At 41.6% G+C, this 26,278-nt stretch overlaps 1 protein-coding gene and 1 non-coding gene across 4 annotated transcripts in view; both read right to left on the bottom strand.

The window, feature by feature from the left end:
- LOC126980032 (transmembrane and coiled-coil domains protein 2) overlaps window positions 1-26,278 on the bottom strand; it is a 70,003-nt gene that overhangs the window by 4,619 nt on the left and 39,106 nt on the right. The window contains exons 8-17 of one of the 3 annotated variants that reach the window (XM_050829661.1): window positions 21,223-21,383; window positions 19,877-19,947; window positions 18,744-18,877; window positions 16,906-16,920; window positions 13,737-13,760; window positions 12,209-12,356; window positions 6,303-6,429; window positions 4,958-5,068; window positions 4,421-4,528; window positions 1,002-1,204 (exon numbers count right to left, since the gene is read on the bottom strand). In XM_050829661.1, the coding sequence (XP_050685618.1) occupies window positions 1,002-1,204; window positions 4,421-4,528; window positions 4,958-5,068; window positions 6,303-6,429; window positions 12,209-12,356; window positions 13,737-13,760; window positions 16,906-16,920; window positions 18,744-18,877; window positions 19,877-19,947; window positions 21,223-21,383 (1,102 nt within the window). The remainder of the gene's footprint in view (window positions 1-1,001; window positions 1,205-4,420; window positions 4,529-4,957; window positions 5,069-6,302; window positions 6,430-12,208; window positions 12,357-13,736; window positions 13,761-16,905; window positions 16,921-18,743; window positions 18,878-19,876; window positions 19,948-21,222; window positions 21,384-26,278) is intronic. The other 2 variants (XM_050829662.1, XM_050829663.1) reach the window with 2 other exon arrangements.
- On the bottom strand, window positions 23,904-24,107 carry LOC126980097 (small nucleolar RNA U3). Its single transcript, XR_007732961.1, has one exon. It is a non-coding gene; the product is annotated as a small nucleolar RNA U3 (small nucleolar RNA).

The raw sequence follows: 26,278 nt of genomic DNA, 5'->3' as shown, positions 1-26,278 counted from the left end.
TAGCAGCGCCAGCTGCAGCAGTGTGAGCGCCACGTTGAGCAGCTTCACGACCACGACCCGCGTGTTGTCATGTCATGTACCGACCTGGTCCTCAGGAAGGGCATGGCCACCCCGCACACCGTGGCCACCAGTAGCAGCGCCAGCTGCAGCAGTGTGAGCGCCACGTTGAGCAGCTTCACGACCACGACCCGCGTGTTGTCATGTCATGTACCGACCTGGTCCTCAGGAAGGGCATGGCCACCCCGCACACCGTGGCCACCAGTAGCAGCGCCAGCTGCAGCAGTGTGAGCGCCACGTTGAGCAGCTTCACGACCACGACCCGCGTGTTGTCATGTCATGTACCGACCTGGTCCTCAGGAAGGGCATGGCCACCCCGCACACCGTGGCCACCAGTAGCAGCGCCAGCTGCAGCAGTGTGAGCGCCACGTTGAGCAGCTTCACGACCACGACCCGCGTGTTGTCATGTCATGTACCGACCTGGTCCTCAGGAAGGGCATGGCCACCCCGCACACCGTGGCCACCAGTAGCAGCGCCAGCTGCAGCAGTGTGAGCGCCACGTTGAGCAGCTTCACGACCACGACCCGCGTGTTGTCATGTCATGTACCGACCTGGTCCTCAGGAAGGGCATGGCCACCCCGCACACCGTGGCCACCAGTAGCAGCGCCAGCTGCAGCAGTGTGAGCGCCACGTTGAGCAGTTTCACGACCACGACCCGCGTGTTGTCATGTCATGTACCGACCTGGTCCTCAGGAAGGGCATGGCCACCCCGCACACCGTGGCCACCAGTAGCAGCGCCAGCTGCAGCAGTGTGAGCGCCACGTTGAGCAGCTTCACGACCACGACCCGCGTGTTGTCATGTCATGTACCGACCTGGTCCTCAGGAAGGGCATGGCCACCCCGCACACCGTGGCCACCAGTAGCAGCGCCAGCTGCAGCAGTGTGAGCGCCACGTTGAGCAGTTTCACGACCACGACCCGCGTGTTGTCATGTCATGTACCGACCTGGTCCTCAGGAAGGGCATGGCCACCCCGCACACCGTGGCCACCAGTAGCAGCGCCAGCTGCAGCAGTGTGAGCGCCACGTTGAGCAGCTTCACGACCACGACCCGCGGCGGCAGGGCGCCGCCCCCGCCCGCCTCGCCGCCCGCGCCCCCCACTCCTGCGCCCACCCCCGCGCCCGCCATCCACTGCTCCACCTTGCTGATCTGTACACAACAGAACGGTCATAGTCATTATTATGACGGGTACTCACGATATATTTCTTGATTATTTGATGCCGATATTTCGAACCAGTTAACGTGTGATGTCGCACCAGAATAGCACCACCCCCTCTCCTCCCGTGGGTGTCGTAAGAGGCGACTAAGGGATGCAAACAAGGGAGGATGGGCAGCAGAATCTTTCGTTAAGAGCACAACATTTACTACGATCGTCAACCCGCTTGCCAAGCGTGGCGATTATGGCAAAAACTCCACAAAAATATGACAGACACTATGAAGCCCCGGCTCCCAGTCCCCGGCGGCCCCGCTCGTGGTGGCCACGATAACAGCCACATAAGCGACGGGGCAAAGGGTGCTAAGAATCCCCGGATGCGGCGGCGCTACCACAAACGAAGTGGCCCTGGCAACATACAATGTCAAGACACTACGGACCGACGAGAAATTGGAGGAACTAGAGGAAGCTGTGAGCAGATTACGATGGGATGTCGTGAGGTTATCTGAGGTCCGAAGACAGGGTGAGTACTCGATAATCCTAAATTCCGGACACATGCTCTACATCCGGGAGGGCAAATTGTCCCAGGGTGGTGTCGAGTTCCTCGTTCACAAGTCTCTCGTCAACAACATAACTGAGGTGGGAAGCGTGTCCACTAGGGTAGCGTACCTAATACTCAGAATTACTGAACGGTATTCGTTGAAGGTCATACAGGTTTACGCTCCGACTTCGACACACTTAGACGAGGAGGTGGAGACCATGTATGAGGACATCTCAACAGCCATTCACCGGAGTGTGAAGACCCACTTCAACGTTGTAATGGGAGACTTCAACGCAAAACTGGGCAAACATAGCACCGATGATTTGAGAGTAGGGCAATTTATGGAAATCGGAACGCCCGAGGCTAGATGCTGACTGACTTCATGAATGAGGAGGATCTCTATAATATGATGAACTCCTTCTTCATGAAGCCAGAACAACGCAAATGGACTTGGATCAGCCCCGATGGTGCCACCAAATATGAGATCGACTTCATTATGTCGACCAAAAGACATATATTCAATGATGTCTCCGTGATCAACTCAATGAAAACTGGGAGTGATCACCGCACAGTACGAGGCACATTGAATATAAATCCAAAACAGTCTCGACTGGTGAATTCTACGCTCCGACCCGCACCCATCCAATTCCAAAATCCCGAAAACTTTCAACTCAAATTGCAAAACCACTTCGAATGCCTCGGCGACTGCGTTGACGTGGACCGTGGAGGATCAGATCTCGAAGCCTAGCCGACTACAGCGGGGATTCAGACAAGGCGATGTCATATCGCCCAAGCTGTTCACGGCTGCGTTGGAAGATGTCTTTAAGCATCTGGACTGGAACAGACTGGGCATCAACATCAATGGCGAATACATCACTCACCTTCGATTCGCACGATATCGTTATCATGGCAGAGACCACGGAAGACTTAAGCCATATCCTCGATGGCCTCAATACAGCTTCCCAAGGAGTAGGTCTCAAAATGAACATCGTCAAGACGAAGATCATGTCAATTGTCCATGTCGCACGTACTCCCATAATAATTGGGAACTGTACTCTCAAAATTGTCGACGAATACGTCTACCTCGACAAACAATCCAGTTAGGCAGGTCCAATTTCGCGAAAGAGGTCACTCGCCGAATCCAACTCGGATGGGCAGCGTTTGGGAAGCTCCGTAAAATCTTCTCGTCCCAAATACCACAGTGTCTGAAGACGAAGGTTTTCAACCAGTGTGTGTTGCCAGTGATGACTTACGTTACCTATGGGCTTTATGAAAAAGCTCATGGTAGCTCAGAGGGCAATAGAGAACGCTATGCACGGAGTTTCCCTGTGAGATCGAATCAGAAATGAGGAGATCCGTAGGAGAACCAAAGTTACCGACGTCGTCCAAATGATTGCGAAACTGAAGTGGCAGTGAGCAGGGCACATAGTTCGACGGACAGATGGCCGTTGGGGCAGTAAAGTCCGCGAATGGCGACCACGTACCGGAAGACGCAGTGTTGGTAGGCCGCTCACAAGATGGACCGAAGATCTGACTAAGATCGCCGGAATACGTTGGATGAGGGCAGCGCAGGACCGATCGTCGTGGAAATTTGGGAGAGGCCTTTGTCTAGCAGTGAACGTCTTCCGGCTGATGTTGATGATGATGATTTCGAACCAATTGCATGAATCGTGGTCACGGTGGAACTGCGGAGGTGACGAGGAACTCTCGACACTAAGAGTACATAAATTTGTCCAAGTGGCGTCTAACTTGTTTCGGATGTTTTTTAATTGCGATAGCTTCTGTAACAAGCCGTGCGATGTATCGGTGTTCAGCAGAAATCATGGGTTATGCAACTCGATCCAGTGTTTGGTACCGGCTTTAAGTATGTGTTCGGCTATCGTGGATTTTTTAGGATCGTCATTTTTGACTGAACTAATAAGAGAAATAACTATATAAGTTTGTCCTAGGAGCTTCCGCAGCTGCAGTCAACTTTATAGACCCGGGGCAATTGTATGGAATACTGTCTTTTGGCGTGCGAAGACAATAGTAAATTGTTTAACTAGGCGTTACGTGAGGGAGAGAGATAGTAATTAAAGACGAAGCCAATAGCATCAATATATCAGAGTATGGCTATCGCACATTCTCGCATGCTTTCATAACAGATATCGCACAATGTACTCCACACTAAATTAAAACCCAAAACTACGCATACCAAAAATGAAGAGGACACTGTCAGTAAATTTTGCCAAAAACCATCTCTCTACAGCAACTACCAACTCCGAGGCAACAAATAGCGCTAAACTACATAATGACAACTATGACAAATGCTCGTACACTGAAAAGGTCACGAAAGGACTCGAAAAGTAAATGTACCTTTTACGCAAAAACTAATATAAAAACACAGATACGCGTTTTAATCCTTTAGAAAGTGTTTTAGTATTTTAAATGTGTAGCACTCGCGTTAACAAAAGAAAACACTACTCTCCACTATCTCATGCGATTGCATGTTATTTTTTGCCACTCTGGGGAGTGCCTTTTCGGGCACCAATAAATCACCATGCATGGGACGTGATGGTTTGTTGTGGTAAATACGAGTACTACGCACCCAGATAGTGACAATGCTAATAAGGTTCTGGGTCTGTGGCTATGTTGGAAATCGCGTCATCATAACTAGTGACACTACACCCACCTTGGTCTGGCACAGGTCTAGAGCTTCGTGTATGTCCCGCATCCTCTCCTCACTCTGGTACTGCACCTTCTCTTCCACGTCCGTCAGGGCTTGCTTTAGATTCTCTACCTGCAGTAAAATATAAAAAAGCATGAAGCAACTTGTAGTACTCTTATTAACGATTAGATAGACCTGAATCTATCGCAATAATGCGCTTTCGATAGAATTTATTTTAACTTCAAAAAGAGGCAAACCGGCAAGTGATATATAGATAACGCGTGAGCTGAATGCATAGTTCAGGAAGGAAGGAGTTTGAAAACAAAATTTTATGAACGACGCGGGACTCGAATCACGACCTCTCGCGTTCCGTGAGTGTATTCTTCCAACTGAGCTAACCGCTCGAGTGACGTATCGTCGTAAAATCTTGTATGTTTTTTATTCAACTCTCAGGTTATCAACTGTAAAGTAGATCCTGTAGATGAAGCCATAAAATATTGAAAACTAGAAGTGCGAAGTAAGAGTGAATGGTGTTCTCGTGTGTCAACTAGTGTGTATCACCTCGTTCTGGTGCAGTTCGGTGAGGTCGTTGATCTGTTCCTCCAGTCGCTCAGTCTTGAACCTCTCCTCCTGCAGTGCGGCCGCCAGGAACGATACTTCTTGCGGCAGATTCTGTAACAATCCGCCGGATAACTCGTTACAACAAAGATATGACAAGGGGAAATATTTACGCATCACTGGATCAAAGCCTAACATATCTTCGTTGCCTTAATAAAAAGAACCATTGACTCTCACCATGGTTCCTCCAGTTATATACTCGCCACGAACCATCGTGGTTTCGGTTTTAGAAGTCATATGTACATTTAGCAGTAGGATGCCGACTAGATTTTGGGTACCACAACGGCGCTTCTTTCTGTCGTGAAGCAGTAATATGTAAGCATTATCGCGTTTCGGTCTGAAAGGCGCTGTAGCTAGTGAAATTATATTTTACATCTTATGTCTCAAGGTGACGAGTGCAATTGTAGAGCCGCTCAGAATTTTTGGGTTTTTAAAGAATCTTGAGCGGTACTGAATTGTGATGGCGTATGAATTACGATCAGCTGTTCGTCCTGCTCGTCTCGTCCCTTATTGTCATTTAAAAAAAAGTTTAATGGACGCTTTCAAAGGTCGGCAACGCTGTTCATGGTGCAGGACGTTATCGTTATAAATTATATATTTTTCAAACATTTTAATTCGACTGAAGTTTACAATCAACTATGATTGATGTGAGGACAATCACTCATTTGGACATGTTTTAAACCTCTCTCCTTTACACCACCATTGAAAAAAGTTGGGCGTCTTGTTGAATTATGATGGTTATCATTTTCAAAATTATTGAAGTGATCCCAGACTGCTGTATTATTACCGCTAGGTACTTCATTAATTAGGCCCCACCCATTGAATGGTGCTTCGTTGTCTCGACGGATTTTTTTAATCAACTCACACCACATACTTCCATGGAACCAGTTGTTTGAAAGGCTCGTATACTGTCTTTATTTATTTATTTTGTCTAGTTCTAATGAGTCCTAGTAACGCCGCGTCAACTATTGTGTTCGCCACTCATACTTATAGCTGGTCGTCAAGCCCTGCCGCACGCACGAACCGCAGTATCTTCTTAATGCAACTGTTACAAGTCGCCAAGGATGGTGTTACGCTAATGCATTAGTGGGCCGCAATCGCAAAGGAAATGAAGAGGCGTTTCATCGGCCTAAAGGCAGTCTACAAGTTCTTTCGTCTTTGATTCCGACCACACTGACGTGCTTAGGCGATAGTGCCTAGTTTCCATCCTGGTGAGTAGATATGGCTTCACTACTACTACTATAGTGTCTTAGTTCATCTTGTAGCGAGACAATGCCAGTGCAATGACCTTGAAGGAGTCTATCCTGTCAGCAAGCCGCTCGTAGTCATCCCTCCTCTCCCGCAGCTCGTTGAGGATCGGCTTCAGGCTGAACGTGGTCTCCGACATATTGTTGGAGCCCGCCTGGTTCGGATACCTGTAAGACCAATTACTATGCATTAAATTTAATAAATAGATAATTATGAAATAAAATTAATTTAATTTGGAAGAAAAACTTTACCACACATTCAAATTATATAAGAAAACAAAATATAAGCTTAATCTTGAATACAAAAGAAAAAAAGCAATAATAAATGGTCTGTGTCTTCTGGTCTTCCAAAACTGGAGTCTACTCCGTTACAGTTGTGTCCAAACTTCAATGAGCACAACACTGAGTTTCAGTGACCCCAGTGTGTGACGTTATCAATATATATTAAAAACGAAATGAGTTTGTTCTCACTGGACTCAAAAACTGAGCCAATTTTTATACAATTTTCAGGCATTCTTTTGAATAGCTCAGCGAGTGATCATGTCAGTTTGGTAGCAATCGGATCAAGACATTTGTTTTGTGATAAATATGTACTTTAAATGCAAAAGAGAGTTCTTCAGTCAAGTTTTATCGCCTTAAGTATTCAAACGTTTATCATGAAGAACTCGAGTAAAGACAGGTAGATGTATATAGTTCATATATTTTAAGCGGTAAAAGCGGACGAATTCGCTAGCAGAAGTTAGTTTTTTACTTATGCTATTCCAGGAGAGCACGAGCACATTCCCAAGGCCGGTAATACATAGGAGCTTGTACAGAAGGCGACCATCCACCTACAGATAACACGCGAGTTGAATGCAGAGTTTAGGAATACAATAATGTGATCTAATTATAATTGATGAACATAATCATGTGTGTCGATAAATGCTTCAAGTTTACCATTTTACCCTATAAGAATTCAATCTCAAATTTTTGTTCTGCCCTTCTTACACAAATATGTCTAAAACATTTTTCGACATTTCTCGTGCTTGGCGATGAATAAAAACCGTTTTGTTGGAACGGAACCTGATGGACTTGGGTCAGTCATTATTGAAATCAAAAAAATAACACGAGATCGCGACTTCAGTATTAATGCGATAACAAGCGGGGGGAGATGCTACCGCTCTTTACCCCAGGCCCCAACTGCATTCAACTCGCGCGATAACTGTACTAGGGGGAGCTGCCGCTAAAGAGAGTCCCCCACCACCCTCATCGGAACCACCCTCATATTTTGACTGTAGGCTTACACTTGGCAATCAATACGTTATACCAGGTTTTCATAGAAGCTCTCAACAAAGAAGGCAAGCTCAGTGGCACACATAACCAAGGGGACAGTCGCCACCGCCTTGGTCTCACAGCTGTCACTGTTGAGACCAAGGCTCCACTTTACAACTTCGTTAACGATATTCCACTGTGGAAGAAATAGGTGGTCAAACTCCGATGAACTAGATACGTAAATTTTTGTGTCATACTATATCGAAAAACCGTCTAACATAATTCGTATTCTCTACTTATCGGAAATGTTCTTGTTATTTTTTTATAATGACCATCTAATGATACTCGCCATAATAGTCAATTAACCGTTGGAAAATGTTGACTCTTAGTAATTTTATTTGTATCAATGTAGCAATTAAAATATATGAAACTTCAAAGGGAAAATGCTAAAATAGGAAAAGCCCGTTAGAAGCCCTTATCCCTTTCCCTGTGCATCTCCGGGGCATAAAAAGAATAGGGAAGTCCCAGGCCCCAGGGTTTCGTAAGAAGCAACTTTCCTTAGAAGATTCGGTCCGGTTTCGAATTTAGAAGTCAAATGTACATTTACCAGTGGGAGGCTCCTTTGTACAGGATACCGGTTAGCCTAACGCAATTGTGGTGCCTTACAATTATTGGGTTTTTAAGAATCCTGAGCGGTATTGCATTGTAATGGGCAGAGCGTGTTTATTACCATCAGAATAACAATAAGGGACGAGCCTCTTGCTCGTACCTTATTTATTTAAGCGAAAAAAATAGAATCCGCCCGGTGCAGCAAGCGGCCGGTGCGCTTATATTATTATATATAGCTTATACGTACGGCACGCCCTCGCTAGTGACGGAGGAGCTGGGCGAGGCGTCCGGCGAGTACTTGGGCGCGGGCGACGTTGCCGCTCGGGGCAGCAAGCGGCCGGTGCGCTTATATTATTATATATAGCTTATACGTACGGCACGCCCTCGCTAGTGACGGAGGAGCTGGGCGAGGCGTCCGGCGAGTACTTGGGCGCGGGCGACGTTGCCGCTCGGGGCAGCAAGCGGCCGGTGCGCTTATATTATTATATATAGCTTATACGTACGGCACGCCCTCGCTAGTGACGGAGGAGCTGGGCGAGGCGTCCGGCGAGTACTTGGGCGCGGGCGACGTTGCCGCTCGGGGCAGCAAGCGGCCGGTGCGCTTATATTATTATATATAGCTTATACGTACGGCACGCCCTCGCTAGTGACGGAGGAGCTGGGCGAGGCGTCCGGCGAGTACTTGGGCGCGGGCGACGTTGCCGCTCGGGGCAGCAAGCGGCCGGTGCGCTTATATTATTATATATAGCTTATACGTACGGCACGCCCTCGCTAGTGACGGAGGAGCTGGGCGAGGCGTCCGGCGAGTACTTGGGCGCGGGCGACGTTGCCGCTCGGGGCAGCAAGCGGCCGGTGCGCTTATATTATTATATATAGCTTATACGTACGGCACGCCCTCGCTAGTGACGGAGGAGCTGGGCGAGGCGTCCGGCGAGTACTTGGGCGCGGGCGACGTTGCCGCTCGGGGCAGCAAGCGGCCGGTGCGCTTATATTATTATATATAGCTTATACGTACGGCACGCCCTCGCTAGTGACGGAGGAGCTGGGCGAGGCGTCCGGCGAGTACTTGGGCGCGGGCGACGTTGCCGCTCGGGGCAGCAAGCGGCCGGTGCGCTTATATTATTATATATAGCTTATACGTACGGCACGCCCTCGCTAGTGACGGAGGAGCTGGGCGAGGCGTCCGGCGAGTACTTGGGCGCGGGCGACGTTGCCGCTCGGGGCAGCAAGCGGCCGGTGCGCTTATATTATTATATATAGCTTATACGTACGGCACGCCCTCGCTAGTGACGGAGGAGCTGGGCGAGGCGTCCGGCGAGTACTTGGGCGCGGGCGACGTTGCCGCTCGGGGCAGCAAGCGGCCGGTGCGCTTATATTATTATATATAGCTTATACGTACGGCACGCCCTCGCTAGTGACGGAGGAGCTGGGCGAGGCGTCCGGCGAGTACTTGGGCGCGGGCGACGTTGCCGCTCGGGGCAGCAAGCGGCCGGTGCGCTTATATTATTATATATAGCTTATACGTACGGCACGCCCTCGCTAGTGACGGAGGAGCTGGGCGAGGCGTCCGGCGAGTACTTGGGCGCGGGCGACGTTGCCGCTCGGGGCAGCAAGCGGCCGGTGCGCTTATATTATTATATATAGCTTATACGTACGGCACGCCCTCGCTAGTGACGGAGGAGCTGGGCGAGGCGTCCGGCGAGTACTTGGGCGCGGGCGACGTTGCCGCTCGGGGCAGCAAGCGGCCGGTGCGCTTATATTATTATATATAGCTTATACGTACGGCACGCCCTCGCTAGTGACGGAGGAGCTGGGCGAGGCGTCCGGCGAGTACTTGGGCGCGGGCGACGTTGCCGCTCGGGGCAGCAAGCGGCCGGTGCGCTTATATTATTATATATAGCTTATACGTACGGCACGCCCTCGCTAGTGACGGAGGAGCTGGGCGAGGCGTCCGGCGAGTACTTGGGCGCGGGCGACGTTGCCGCTCGGGGCAGCAAGCGGCCGGTGCGCTTATATTATTATATATAGCTTATACGTACGGCACGCCCTCGCTAGTGACGGAGGAGCTGGGCGAGGCGTCCGGCGAGTACTTGGGCGCGGGCGACGTTGCCGCTCGGGGCAGCAAGCGGCCGGTGCGCTTATATTATTATATATAGCTTATACGTACGGCACGCCCTCGCTAGTGACGGAGGAGCTGGGCGAGGCGTCCGGCGAGTACTTGGGCGCGGGCGACGTTGCCGCTCGGGGCAGCAAGCGGCCGGTGCGCTTATATTATTATATATAGCTTATACGTACGGCACGCCCTCGCTAGTGACGGAGGAGCTGGGCGAGGCGTCCGGCGAGTACTTGGGCGCGGGCGACGTTGCCGCTCGGGGCAGCAAGCGGCCGGTGCGCTTATATTATTATATATAGCTTATACGTACGGCACGCCCTCGCTAGTGACGGAGGAGCTGGGCGAGGCGTCCGGCGAGTACTTGGGCGCGGGCGACGTTGCCGCTCGGGGCAGCAAGCGGCCGGTGCGCTTATATTATTATATATAGCTTATACGTACGGCACGCCCTCGCTAGTGACGGAGGAGCTGGGCGAGGCGTCCGGCGAGTACTTGGGCGCGGGCGACGTTGCCGCTCGGGGCAGCAAGCGGCCGGTGCGCTTATATTATTATATATAGCTTATACGTACGGCACGCCCTCGCTAGTGACGGAGGAGCTGGGCGAGGCGTCCGGCGAGTACTTGGGCGCGGGCGACGTTGCCGCTCGGGGCAGCAAGCGGCCGGTGCGCTTATATTATTATATATAGCTTATACGTACGGCACGCCCTCGCTAGTGACGGAGGAGCTGGGCGAGGCGTCCGGCGAGTACTTGGGCGCGGGCGACGTTGCCGCTCGGGGCAGCAAGCGGCCGGTGCGCTTATATTATTATATATAGCTTATACGTACGGCACGCCCTCGCTAGTGACGGAGGAGCTGGGCGAGGCGTCCGGCGAGTACTTGGGCGCGGGCGACGTTGCCGCTCGGGGCAGCAAGCGGCCGGTGCGCTTATATTATTATATATAGCTTATACGTACGGCACGCCCTCGCTAGTGACGGAGGAGCTGGGCGAGGCGTCCGGCGAGTACTTGGGCGCGGGCGACGTTGCCGCTCGGGGCAGCAAGCGGCCGGTGCGCTTATATTATTATATATAGCTTATACGTACGGCACGCCCTCGCTAGTGACGGAGGAGCTGGGCGAGGCGTCCGGCGAGTACTTGGGCGCGGGCGACGTTGCCGCTCGGGGCAGCAAGCGGCCGGTGCGCTTATATTATTATATATAGCTTATACGTACGGCACGCCCTCGCTAGTGACGGAGGAGCTGGGCGAGGCGTCCGGCGAGTACTTGGGCGCGGGCGACGTTGCCGCTCGGGGCAGCAAGCGGCCGGTGCGCTTATATTATTATATATAGCTTATACGTACGGCACGCCCTCGCTAGTGACGGAGGAGCTGGGCGAGGCGTCCGGCGAGTACTTGGGCGCGGGCGACGTTGCCGCTCGGGGCAGCAAGCGGCCGGTGCGCTTATATTATTATATATAGCTTATACGTACGGCACGCCCTCGCTAGTGACGGAGGAGCTGGGCGAGGCGTCCGGCGAGTACTTGGGCGCGGGCGACGTTGCCGCTCGGGGCAGCAAGCGGCCGGTGCGCTTATATTATTATATATAGCTTATACGTACGGCACGCCCTCGCTAGTGACGGAGGAGCTGGGCGAGGCGTCCGGCGAGTACTTGGGCGCGGGCGACGTTGCCGCTCGGGGCAGCAAGCGGCCGGTGCGCTTATATTATTATATATAGCTTATACGTACGGCACGCCCTCGCTAGTGACGGAGGAGCTGGGCGAGGCGTCCGGCGAGTACTTGGGCGCGGGCGACGTTGCCGCTCGGGGCAGCAAGCGGCCGGTGCGCTTATATTATTATATATAGCTTATACGTACGGCACGCCCTCGCTAGTGACGGAGGAGCTGGGCGAGGCGTCCGGCGAGTACTTGGGCGCGGGCGACGTTGCCGCTCGGGGCAGCAAGCGGCCGGTGCGCTTATATTATTATATATAGCTTATACGTACGGCACGCCCTCGCTAGTGACGGAGGAGCTGGGCGAGGCGTCCGGCGAGTACTTGGGCGCGGGCGACGTTGCCGCTCGGGGCAGCGTGGAGCCGCGCGTGCCGCTCTCGCCGGCCTCGGACGCGCGGGAGCCTTCAGAAGACGCGTTCGCTGCATGTTGTAGCAATACTCAATACCACATAAATAATATTACAGTTTTACATTAATCGTTTAAAATTTTCATATGTAACATTAAATATTCAAATATGTTAAATTTAGCTTAAGTTTTGTTTTTTAAATATCATTAGAAGTTTTATCTAAATGAAATCATAACAAGATGTGTGGAACTTGAAACTATTGACAAATGCCACGGTAAACTGGCGATTCTACAGCTATGAGTGAATTTTGATCAAAAATAATGGTTTACAATACAATCTGAAGCCAGCAAAGTTAGGTATACAACAAATATCCAAAAGATACCCAATAAAACTCATATACATATTTTTTTAAATAATTTGTTGCTTATAATTTTATAAAAAGTTCCAATAAGACTAATGAGAAGCATATTTTTTTCGACGTATACTATGGAATAAGGCAAATTAAAAATATGCAATGTAAATGTACTTTATATTATAATAAAACAATAATGATAAAGCTTCGCGATTCACACACACAATTTTCACGATTATCTTCGCTTTAACCTAAAAGTAAATAAGCAAAAACGCCTGCCATTTTCGTGCGCACTTCAAGTGGCGCACAATGACGTCACAATTCTCAACAACATATAAACAAGCTATTAGGTAACCCTAAAAAGTGACATAAAGGTTCATATTTCACTTAAAATTTAGCTATTCTTATCATTGATGTTGCATTTCAATTGGGTAATTGAATTCGTTAAAATTAATTTTATTTAACACGGGGATTGTTTCAAAGAGCTGTTTCACCTGATTTCTGCCGCCGAATTCCACCTTCGCACGACACCCCACAAATTAGGATATCATCCCCACCATCTGAATATGTGGCGGTCCTCTACAGTGCGATTTTCAAGGAGTTTTCTTCCACGTATTACAAAGCTGTAGAATGAGCTTCCTTGTACGGTGTTTCCGGGACGTTACATCTTCCTCAAAGGCCGGCGACGCTCCTGTGATCCCTCTGGTGTTGCTTGTTTATAGTTTTTTGGCACAAACATTGAAGGTCATTGAGAGCCACACTGTACAGGAACGGAACACATCCAGATGATAAGAGTGATATCTATGTTTGTAACGTGTCATGCACACAAAAGGTGATAAAGTCCATGTCATCTTATTTGTCGGAACTTTCCTTATTAGCGAGACGTTCCTTTTAAAAAGAGTAATCGCCACAATGAATACTTTCCTTCTCTATGTAAACACTTTTATACTCTGTATTAAACTATCCAAAATGTAATGTAATGCCTATATCGAAACTCAAATGATTCCCAAGTGATTTAAGCACATAAAACGATGCAGCTACGATACCTAATATAAAGAGGCGGAGTGTATTAAATTAAATATATAAATATAGAATATTTACCTCTCAGTTCCGTGTGTTGTGGAGCTGGCGTGCAAGAATGAGACGGAAGATTAAGCGAAAGTCAAAGCACAACAAGCTAATGATACACAATTAATGAATGATGATTTAGTGGTAGGGAATTATATTTTTATTTATTAACTAAAAATACTAAAAACAAAGCATATTTACATTTACGGCGACATTTTCTGCACTTGTTCCAAAACATTACGGCATTAGTATTGCCATGTATAAAAATTATATATTAAAAAAAATATTTCGCCCATTAGATTAACTATTAATTTTTTTTTTAAATAGCGAATAGTGTTTTTTTATACAAGTGCTATGTTGATAATTACACTTGAAACGGTTTAGTACGTGTGCCACAGGCGACACACAGTCAACGGCGTTACGAAAGCCGAGAGTGGGAAGATCAATGCAAATTCGTCTCAAACACGTCATTTAATTATTGCGTATATAAGCGTTTAGGCAATGGCGCAAAATTATTATAATAAATAAATGAAGAAAGAATTAGTTTATTTAAGAAAATATGTACTATTTTTATATGCCTTAGAACTTTGTTCATATGATACCCGGTTAAATTCAATTTTAAGTCTTAGGTTGGCGGATGCAGTCAGATAGATATTTAATAGGTGATATAGATTTTTACAACGTTAGGAATAAGAACATTTCTCATTGCGTTAAGATGATTGCGCATTTGGTTTAAGCTAAATAAATAAAAACTAAATCACTTTCAAGCAGGTGGTTGTTAGCGATTTGTGCATGACATTACGAGAGAAGTGAAAATATCAAGGCGAGATAATGAATACGACTATTTTTATATTGATATTGAAATAAAAGTTACAATTTATATAATTGTAATTTCACATCGATTACTCCGGTAACTTCTTCTTTGACTATTCGCGCCCTCTTAGACTTTTGGACTTCGGCTAAAACTCGGAATTCACTTCATCATAGGTACGACAAACAAAAATCAATGGTGCACTAATATATGATAAGAATCAATTTACAGTTAATTCCGACATTAAAACGCAGAAAGAATAAAATATATATATACTAGCTGACCCAGCAAACGTTGTATTGCCGATATTAAAATCGCGATACAAAAGTAAATGTTGATCGTAGATGGGTGAAAATTTGAAGTTGTATGTATTTTTTAATGCTGACTCATAATCAAACAAATTTAAAAAAAATAAAAAAAAAAATTTGGTGTTGACCACCCTTAATATTAAGGGGGATGAAAAATAGATGTTGTCCGATTCTCAGACCTACCCAATATGCACTCAAAATTTCATGAGAATCGGTCAAGCCGTTTCGAAGAACTGCAAACACCGCGACATGAGAATTTTATATATTAGATATATATAAAATAGTATAATTTTATAATTTTTTCTTTAGATAGTCTTCCAAAATTTAGGCAACGTTACTCGAGTTGGCAACACGAACAGCCTACATTATCTATTATATCAGTGGTCTTGACATCAAATGGTGTCACACGGCTTATCTGAGTAGAAACCTTGAAATACGACCTCGATAATGTCTATACATGCTGCCTTTTCAGTTTTGTACGTAAAAACGTGCTGATTTCAATGTATTTTGTGTAAAACATGTAAATACGACTGTTAGACGAGATTAGGTTGAGCATGCAATAAAATAAACGGATTAATCTCGAATTTTTAGAATTGAATTTTAGCATTAATTATTTATTTTTGGCGGATGAGCTTGGTTAATCGAATAAGAGATTAATTAATCGAGATATAATGGTTTTTATGCTACAACTTCGCGGAAAATTATTTAGGACTAAGCCAATTTTTCTCCCAAATATTCGGGGACTAAATTATGTTTAGCAGAAAGAAAAAAATATGAAAATCCATGTTTACAGTTTTCTTTATTTGATTTCTTTAAGCTACTGAATAATATTGTAAAACAGTAATGGCTAGTTTCAATTTGTCTACAATGACAGACTTTGAAATCTTTTATGAAAAGGCTGTCAAATAGGAAAATGGAAATTTACAATTTATTTGCTAAAATTTAATCAATTTATGTACGAGTATAAAACACAGTAAATAAAAATTGTTAATGTCTATATCATAAGAAGTATATTTTATTCTCTTTTTGATATATAACATAATAGTCATAATATTGCGTAAAGTACATATTCTTTCCTTCGAGGAGTTAGGTGCAGCTTATCTTTTATTGAGCTATTAGTTTTCTTGTTTATCATGTTAGTGTTGCGTATACCAATTGAATTTCTTTTTTAAAACCCTTAATTAAAAAAAAACAAATTTATATTTTGTTAACGCGAGTGTAATCGTATTGTTAAGCGTAAGTTCTTATTTATTTATTCAAAAACAAACAAAATTCAAGTTGCATTATTTTATAAAACACAAAATGTAATTAAAATTAATAAGTTTCATCAGAATTATTACAAATTTGTTTACACATAACATGTGCTGACCTAGCAAAGCGTTGTTTTTCCATACTTGATTTAAGTATCAAGCAGCCGGTCATTGTAAATAATTGTCAAATGTGATAAAATGTCACTGCATGAAATATTTGTAATGCGAATACATAGGTATTTCTAAGTAAAAAAATATAATCTCCTGATAAGTAGACACTAAAATATCAACTGAAACCTTCTCCGAAACACGCTGCATCTTATCGTATAAGGGTTCACAGTATAACCCAAGGAAAAAACCGGTTCTCCATTCATAAATATATAATACAGATTGTTGACATAGACTATGACGTCACAGACACCACGAGCAAAATGGCGCGTTTGTATAGCCGGATTATATTGCATGAAATATAAAAAATAAATAATAATATAAATTGATAATATTTTAAATTAAAAAAATGTTCTTATCAGTTGATGTATTGATAACTTTTTAAAGTATTTTTTTAAATTACTTTTAACTTAAGTATTTTTAATATTATGCATATACCCTATTGTCTCCAAATGGCTATGTACAAAAAACTTCTACTATTTGCATACAATAGTTTGCTGGCATATCTGTTAAAGCAAAACTCATGATAGTCATGGTTAAGAATTGTGCTCAAAGAGTAGTTTCGTTAACAGATAATTAGAATTTCTACCACAGACTATAGAGGGATGACTAGTGAGGAAGGTCTATTAATGATAGTATTAGTGGTCAAGCTACTCTGTACTTACAAGGGCCTGTGTTTTCTGTGAGACAAAAGGGACAGATTACCAAATTGTCGTTGAAATTTATATTTGTTTTTATAGATATATAATGTAACACAAACTTGTAATATCATATTATGTTCTTATATCCGGAGAATATATTCCGGTTTAAATATTTTAATGATTATTAAAATACAAGGGGTGGGCATACGGGCTAGTAGCTCACCGGATTTTATGTGATCAAAGTCACTCATGCACATCAACAGAGATGATACGGAAGCGTTGCCGGCCGTTAAAAATTAATTCATCATAATCTCATATAGTATTTACTTTATGATAAAGTACACTTAATAAATAAATGTGTCTAAAGAAAATAACTACAGATATCGCGCGAGTTGAATGCAGTCCGGGCCTGGGGTAAAGAGCGGTAGTATCTCCCCCCGCTTTCCGCACGTCTCGCCTCGTGCGCTTAAAGTGTAGTGTAGTGCCCTCCTTGTCAGATGTCGTAAGCTTACCGTGTTATCACGTAAATACTGAAGTTGCAATCCCGTGTTATTTTTTTATTTTAATTATGATTGATCAGAGTCCCTCAGGTTCCATTTCAAAAGAAACGAGTTTTCATTCATCGCCAAGCACGAGAAATGGCGAAATATGTTTTAGACATGTGTGTTGAAGAAAGGCGGAAAATATTTGAGATTTAATTATTGGGTTAAAACAGTAAACTTAAAGCATTGTTTAAGTTTATCGATACACACATGATTATCGTCATCAATTATAATTAGGTCACAGCACTATCGCATTCCTGAACTCTGCATTCAACTCTCGCGTTATGTATAGATAAAATTCAGTCTCCAATATCTTTTTTATTCCATCATTAATTAATTTTATTAGTTATAAGGCAATACTATAACTGATATTCTATGCTGCAGGCTTTTAGGTTTTAATTAAAGAATTAACATATTTTATTTATGTCCTATATTTAATTGAAACGAGTTATATTTTATCAATTTAAATGAACTAAGTACTTTATACTATTAAAGTATATAAGAAGTTCTCAATTCTTTTGTTCTTAAATATTTAAAAATCGATATGACATTAGTCAAATAATACAGCACTTTAAAAGATGGCAAAACTGTTATTCCTCTAATGTTATTAGGAAATAATGCCACGGTGACCACTTACCATCAGTTGACCCGCTCATTTAACTTTATTGGTAACAAAAATATAATAAATAATTCCGCTCTCATTAAATTTAAGATCAATATCTACAAATTATCATTTTATAGTAAAAATATATCATAGAGACGCGGGCGTTGTATTTACACTAGAAGCGAAAATTACAATCTACTACTGAATGTTCCGAAAGTGTTAAATATTCCACAAATCACTTCGATATGAAATAAAAAATATAATATAAAAATATAAAAAATATAAAAATAAAAAATATAAAAGTTTTCAACGACATTCATTGGGATTACTAATAGTCAAAATTCAATAAATATTTTTTTAATTTGTATGTCCTCGCGGTTCTGATGTAAAGTTAAATTTGAAACTCATCCAACCAATGTGGAAATTGACTTGGTACTTACGATAAATAATATACTTATCGATATTTGGAAGTGGGTAGAAACTAAATATGTCCTCTTGACTTCTTAGTCCGCCTCATTACCGTCGTTAAAATACCATATTACGATATACGACACAAGGCTATAATTACAATGATATAATACATTGCTATTATTAGTATTCAATAATGTTGACTGATATAATTATTGAACGGGTATGTTATCATTCGTAGTATAATTTTGAGTACCACTTTCGGAACAGCCTGTATAACCGTATGTAATAGAGAGTGTGACAGAGACCGGCCAAGTGCGCGATGTTGTCGGCGGACCCGAAGCGGTTAGAGCGAGAGAAGAGATGCGCGAACTCACGCGGCGCCGCCATCACACTGCCGCCGAGTCCCGTGATACCGTCGCGGATGTTGCCGCCCACGTTTCTGTTGACAACACATTCACATTTATTTGCCACTATATTGTCGCATAAATTGCTTATACAATAGTTTTTGACAGAAAAAGTGTGTGTATTTATGCAATGTAAAAAAATATACTATATAAAATGTACTAATTTAAGTTTGTAGAAAAAACAACATTGTAATAAATAATCTATTAAATACAATTTTTACCTGTGGGAGGCTCTTTTACACAGGATGCCGGTTAGATTATGGGCCTATCTCTGCCGTGAAGCACTAATATGCAAACATTACTGTGTTTCGGTCTAAAGGGCGCCGTAGCTAGTGAAATTACTGGGCAAACTAGACTTAACATCTTATGTCTTAAGGTGACGAGCGCAGTTGTAGTGCCACTCCCAATTTTTGAGTTTTTCAAGAATCTTGACCGTCAATACATTATAATATGCAGGGCGTATATTGCTACCGTCAGCTGAACATCCTGCTCATGTCGTCCCTTATTTACATAAAAATAAAAATAACCGATGAAAATATTGTACTGCATAATTTCGATAAATAACGTGTAATTAAATTATATCAATAAATTATTTATACAATTAGAGAGAAATTATTTATTTACTTTAAAACTTGTATATAGATTGAAATTAAATAATAATTGTAATAAATTGCGGTTTTTTTTTTCAAAGATTTCTATACATTTTAATGGTTGAGGCTTCTAAGTAAGTTGCCTCATGACACTTTTATTGGGAATGTTTCGCAAAGTCCTTAGCGGATACTTAATAATTAACTTTCAATTATTTAATTAAGTTGAAGTATGATACATATGGTCTAGTGCACCAGCTAACGTCAAGGTGTCGAAATTGCGTGACGGTATGCGCTTGCATTGTATCAATTCACTTTGATAATTATTCCCTAACTCGCCAAATGAAGTATAACGTCAAAAATCGTCTTATGTTATTATACATATATGCTGGTGAAAACAGAAACGAACATTTAATGATTCATTTGTAAGTAGCAGTAAACACTTACTTGAGCCCTTGTCCCATATCCCGCAACACTTCTCTTGGTTGTCTATGAGACTGTCCGCTCGTACCGTGTTGCTGAAAAAAATGACCGAATGTAAATAAAAATAATTTGACAAATTTTCCTTTAATATACAAATGATCCTAAATTAGAATTAATAAACAGAAGTATTTGAAATACAAAATGATTTTAATCGTTTCATAAGTGACGATAGTATTTATTTCTGTATTTTTAAAAGATATAATATGTAAACAACAAAAATAAGTAAATACGTACTTTTACATGTGAATTTCAGAAAATATTAATCAAACGGATTTATTAAAACATTAACTCATATCAACCATGTCACTAGTGTCATTGAACCCTCGCCAGTCGCCACATAGCAATAAAAAATTATAATCATAACCCGATATATAGATATATATATATATATATAACATTAAAGATGAAGAGAAGCCTACTTTATTTAAAAGATACCTTAAAAAATTTGTTTGCACTTTGGAGAAATGGAGAACTTTTTATAAATTAAATAATTTTAAAAAAGAAAATGGAAGTAGTTTTATCCGTGAAACGTACTTCCTTGATGTTATAAGTTCACGATATAAAATTGCTTTTTGCTTAAACGCTTCAAACATATCTGTTAGCTAGGAATTAGATCGGCCCCTAGCCAGTACCGACTTACGTAGTAGCTACGGACCCTACTTCCTAATTAATAATAGAATTTTCATGAAATGTGTGCCCTTGCAGAGCGTCACATATTGTCTACCTGTACCACCATTTTGTAATAATGTGACTTATAATAGCAATATTTTGACTGTTAAGTCGATACTGTAGATGGAGCCCACAGCCTAAGAGTTAAGACATACCAAGATTTCGATCGATGCGTCACTCGGACGGTTGGCTCAGTTGATAAGAGCGCTCGGACGGAACCTGAGAGATTTTACATAACAATGAGTCCTCCGTAGGGGAACCAAAGTCACCAATAGTGAAATTACTGGGCAAATGAGACCTTGACTGAAGAGACCTTGAAGCAGGGCGTATCATTTAAAAACAACTTAACGTCCTGCTCGTCTCGTCCCTTATTTTTATTAAAAAAAAAACACAAAGCCTTGTGTGGTCGCGAAACTAGGGTGGCAGTGGGCAGGGCACATAGCTCAAAGGACAGATGGCCGATGGGTTAGTAAAATCATCGAAGCGACCACGTACTGGAAGACGTGGGGCTGGATAAGATCGCCGGAGAAGATTGGTTGAGGGCAGCGCAGGACCCGATTGTCTTGGCGATCTTTGGGGGAGGCATTAGTCCAGCAGTAGACGTCTTCCGGCTAAAATGATGATGATGAATAATGAGTCACCTCCCAATTCTTGATCCTCTTGTTGTAGCCATCCAGCTTCTTCTGCAGCTGCACGATGCACAGCGCACTCTTCTGGTTCTTCTTCTCGAACACCGCCTTGATGCGCTGCAACTGTTGCTTGTCGGCGTGCGCTGCTAGCTTCAGATACTCGTTCACGTTGTCTGCAAATTACGAAGCGACAAGTGAATTTATAATATTTATTTAAAACACCATGAAATCTATTCCGTAGCCCGGGGGCCTCCAGGGCGTAGATACGGCAGATACAGCGGCAGCTACGCCCCTGGACAGACACAACCTTGTCATATTAAGGTAACGTTAGCAAGCGGTCGTACAGTCAGCATCTAATTACCTAGCACGTGACTATATTGTGAAAATGCCTTTTTAAATATCTATTAATATTAATAATTGAACATCTGACTTGGTATTTTATGACTATGAACTTCACAAGTAATAAGTATTAGTAAGTAAAAAAAGAACCATATATTTAAATAGTTTATAAAGCTCATTTTTATTATTCATAATAAAAGATTTGATCTTGTATCATGTGTGATTTTTTTATTATCCTGATGTGAATGTAAGAGAGTCAAGGTGAATGAAAATGAAATATTATGATACAAGTGAGCTAAGTTGCTCATTATACACGAGGCTGTAGGTTGCAGCCCGAGCCGTAGTCGAGGGCGTAAATCAGCCGAGTGTCTAGTGAGCAACTTGCTTACGAGTTTCATACGCAATTTTTCAACACACTTGCGAGGAAAACACAAATATTATATATATACTTTGCCTTATGTATATATATATATATATAAGACGATAGTTTAAAAATGTAAAAGGCAAAGTACTTTTTCATGGCTTTCGTTTGCATTTTGTGCTGTATTTGACATTTCGAAGTTGACATTTTTACAATTATTGACTTTGAATTTACAACAAATGCGATACAAACATAAAAAAACCCACGTGAACTGAAAAGTATCAAATAACTAAAAATTTTAACTTTATACACCTTTACCTTTAATCGTCGGTTTTTTTAAACGTATTTTTTTTTACTTTTTAGTTTCAGTTAATAATTATAATGTATAATTCACCTGAATGAAAACTCCTAAAAAAGCCGTACACAAAAAACAATTACATCATTGAGGTAAACAAAAATTTTCATAAAAAATGTTCATAAAATGAAAACTACTAGGCCAAACTATGTAAAATTTTTATGGGACCAAATGGCATCTATTCTGCATCGAACTAAAGAAATATTATAGGATCATAAATCTCTGTGTAATCGGTGTACATACATAAAAAAAATACCGATCGAATAGATAACCTCCTCCTTTTTGAAGCCGGTTAAAAAAATGAAAGTTATGGGATTTTTTTTTTCACGCGCCAAATGTAAGGTGATTGATTACATATAGCCATACATCCTACTCCCAAATTAGGGACACATTTATTTATTCCAAAAATGTCAATGGATAAAACTTAATAATAGTTAATTTTAGGACATTTTATTATAGATACATGAATATATTAAATTATATATACATGAAATGAAGCCGTGTTAGCAACTAAGCACACACGTACTACTGAAAAGCTAGGAGCATTGTTAGATTTTTTTCTGGGAAACGCTGACAATATAACTACATCTATGAGGAAAGTTGGAATTTTCTCTACCTAAAATAAAAAAATGCCTTTATTAATATATATTAATATTATTTTATCAAGTGAGACTTTATATATTTTACAAAGATTGCTATAATATTATGTTTTGATATTATTATTCATCAGAAAATAAGCACTTACTTTACAGGTCAAGTCATTATCAGGTTCTTGATTTTCTCTTTTATTCTTATTGATGAAAGAGTAAAATGTTCCTGGGATTCCACCATTTTATTTGACAGATTATTATTTTCATTTTATATTCTATTTATAATTTGAAATTATGATTATGATTATAATAAAATAATTGATAATAAGAAATTGAAGGTTAAATTATTTAATAATAATTAACACATATCAATATGATGTTATTGAATGCTAACAAATATGGCTGTATGGGCTTGAACCCTTTGCCTGTCCTAATAATGGGCGAAGAAACCAATAAATTATAATGGCTTAAAAAATTCTTTCAATTGACTTTTGAACTGAGCTTTAAATACTTCCGTCAGAAAAAAATTCTGAGTTACCCCCAAGTCGCGCCTAAAGAAGTTTTACTTCAATAAAAATGTAACTTTTACTCAAAGACTAACTAAAAAAAGGTTACATACACGCAACCATGTATGTAATTAATTAGTCAAAAGGCAATATTTTATCAAAAAAAAATCACATTTTCGAAATTTGTTATAAAATAATTCGTTTCTTAAGATAATGTTTTAATGAGAGAATTGTTGTAATTATGTATAAAAGTTTATGAAAGTAATGTTGAAAATCCAATTTATTGCGTAATTTTATAAAAAAAATTGGATGTTGTTTTAGATGAGACATTAACATTTTTCTTGTAATAATGGATTTATTGGTGGTATGTAGTCACTAGAAGTACGTGAGCACTGAATATTGCGGTCGAGTTACTTTAGTTATTACTTGTATAATTATTATTGTATTATATAATTGTAGTATATTATTGAGTCCAGGCAGGCCGACACAGTACGTACATGTGTCTGGAATATTTTTTTTTATTATAAAGGATTCAAAAGTTGGCCACTCAGACAGCGATATCACCCCACGCCCCCCTACAAGTAGGAAGGTGAACGATCATCGATGGCTAGTAACCGTTGGTTACTGCCAGCCTCACGCTCAGGGTGACACGCCACGCTTCATCAACATGGCCGTCTACTCCTCACATAGTGTGAAGGTTCTCGTGAAGAGCTTACTATAGAAATGATCCTATGAAGTAAGGTCTTAATAATTACAGCCCAAATCTCACAACGCCACGAATTTACAATAAATACATTAACCGCGATGTAGTTATCACTTGTTTCCCTATAGCGACACCTTGTGGAGAGGGAAAGCACTACAATTTACTGTGATCAGTGCAGCTGTCCTAAGCTGATACTAGCGACATCTAGTAGCGTTCAGATTAGATTTAGATAACCTGTGTTAGAAGAAAATCGGTCATTACAAGTTATCAATTACTAACTTAATGAATGTAATATTTATTCAAGACTTAAAATAATGATGATGTTATTGTCGTCACTCATGACTGGAATAAAGAAAACCAGTAACCTGACTGGCCTGGCAGCCAGGGCGTTCGCACGCGACTTTACTCATTGTTTTCAATGAGGATTGGGTTGGATTAGCATCGTGCCGGTCGAAGGCACCCAAGCAGGGCGACAAGCCGACCTCTTAAACAAGCCACAAGGGACTCATATACGGCAATTATTGTTTTAATACAGGTATTCAAATTCAAATTTTTAATTCAAAATGGGATATAACTTATTGAAATTTGAAAGCCAAAAATTACAACCTATTTTGAAAAGATATGCCTATGACCTGAGAAGAACGGAACGCAAGCAACTCATCGGGCTTCTTTATTTAAATAAAAATATGGTTAAAATGTAAAATCGTACAATAAAACCTAAATAGCGACACCTAGTGGAGAGAGAAAGCACTACAATATGTTCTGCTCAGTGCTGTCTTTAAGCGACATCTAGCAGCGTTCAGATGCAAAAGGTAATTTGCATTATCTCTTTTATGTATTTCAGACAACACAAATATATCCTATCTTTATAATTTTCTAACGGGATTGACGAAGACGGTGTGTAAAGTAGAGTATTCGCCTCTGGAATTAAGTCTTAGGAGGTGTTCTTCTCTGTCGCCCAGTGTTAATTTGTACGATAGTGTCTTGAACGTATATGGTCTTGGGCAGCATGAATGATTCGCTTCACTCAAGACTCTAACGGTCGTTCCCAATATTCAATCTATCTCCGCTTGTGGAATACTTGAGATAATAAATCCTTAAAAAATTACGGTAACTTATCTGTACACGCTGTCTATCAATGGGAGGACGGATAGCTTACCAAGAATAGAAGTTTGTATGATAATTTGCAATTCACGCGTCCCAATATTATCTGTATCTGTCAGTAATATAGGCTGTCTCTAGTTATGTATTTGTCAAACCCAAGTTTTCCCAATAAATATGATATATTTATTTAAAACTTTATATTGTTTCAGGAACTATGGAATATCGCTAAATTACATCAACTATTGTTCACAGTGCGATTTTAGGCTTTGGGTACTATGTTTGTATTAGTAGGTGACTACATAAATCTGATACAAATCGTATTCTGAAAGATGTTTCACAGGCTAAATTGCCAGATTATATTATCCAAAATAAATATACATTCATAACAATACACAGGCAGATTTCTATTATGTTACAAGATTCCCCTGTGTAGATATTATTAGATAGAGAAAAATATTGAGTTGACGAATAAATCCCTAAATTTGCGTAAGCTCGAACGCATGGGAGAGGTCAGATAGGCAGCTTATCTACAGTGAATTGGCGATAGAATATTGGACCAACTTCAGAAGATAGATAATTAGCTATCTGACAGTAGAAGGTAGTCTCTATCTCTACCTGTAGATACTGTATAAGAACGGCCGTTAGTGTCTTATAAAATAAATTGGATATAATCTATATTGGATTTCTTTATCTATTTATAGAAAATTAAATCTTAGATTTAATGTAAGCATTTTGTTTTTTGTGTGTGAGTATCAATAGTTACAACTTTGTGTATATTATATATATATATATAATAATATTATATATATATATAATATAATAATATATATTAATAAGTGAATTTGCTACAAACTGTAATAACCATAATGTTAACACTAGGAACAAACATAAATGCTAAATGCCTTCTACTCGTCTTAGTCAAGTAAGTATGTCTTTTGAGGGGCGTCGTATATGCTTTTACAACAAGATACCAGAAAATGTTCAAAACTTCTCCTTTTTTTTAAAAATTCAAAAGGTTTGTTAAAAATGTTTGTGTGGTAAATGTTACTATAACATAAATTACTTTCTTAATGATACCACAGATTGGGAATGGAGCGACCGCACTTAGGC

Source organism: Leptidea sinapis, chromosome 4, assembly GCF_905404315.1.
Source record: "Leptidea sinapis chromosome 4, ilLepSina1.1, whole genome shotgun sequence".
In the NCBI taxonomy this organism is placed as follows: Eukaryota; Metazoa; Arthropoda; class Insecta; order Lepidoptera; family Pieridae; genus Leptidea; species Leptidea sinapis.
Note: the sequence above shows the minus strand (reverse complement) of the source record. Positions and strands in the feature narration are given on the sequence as shown.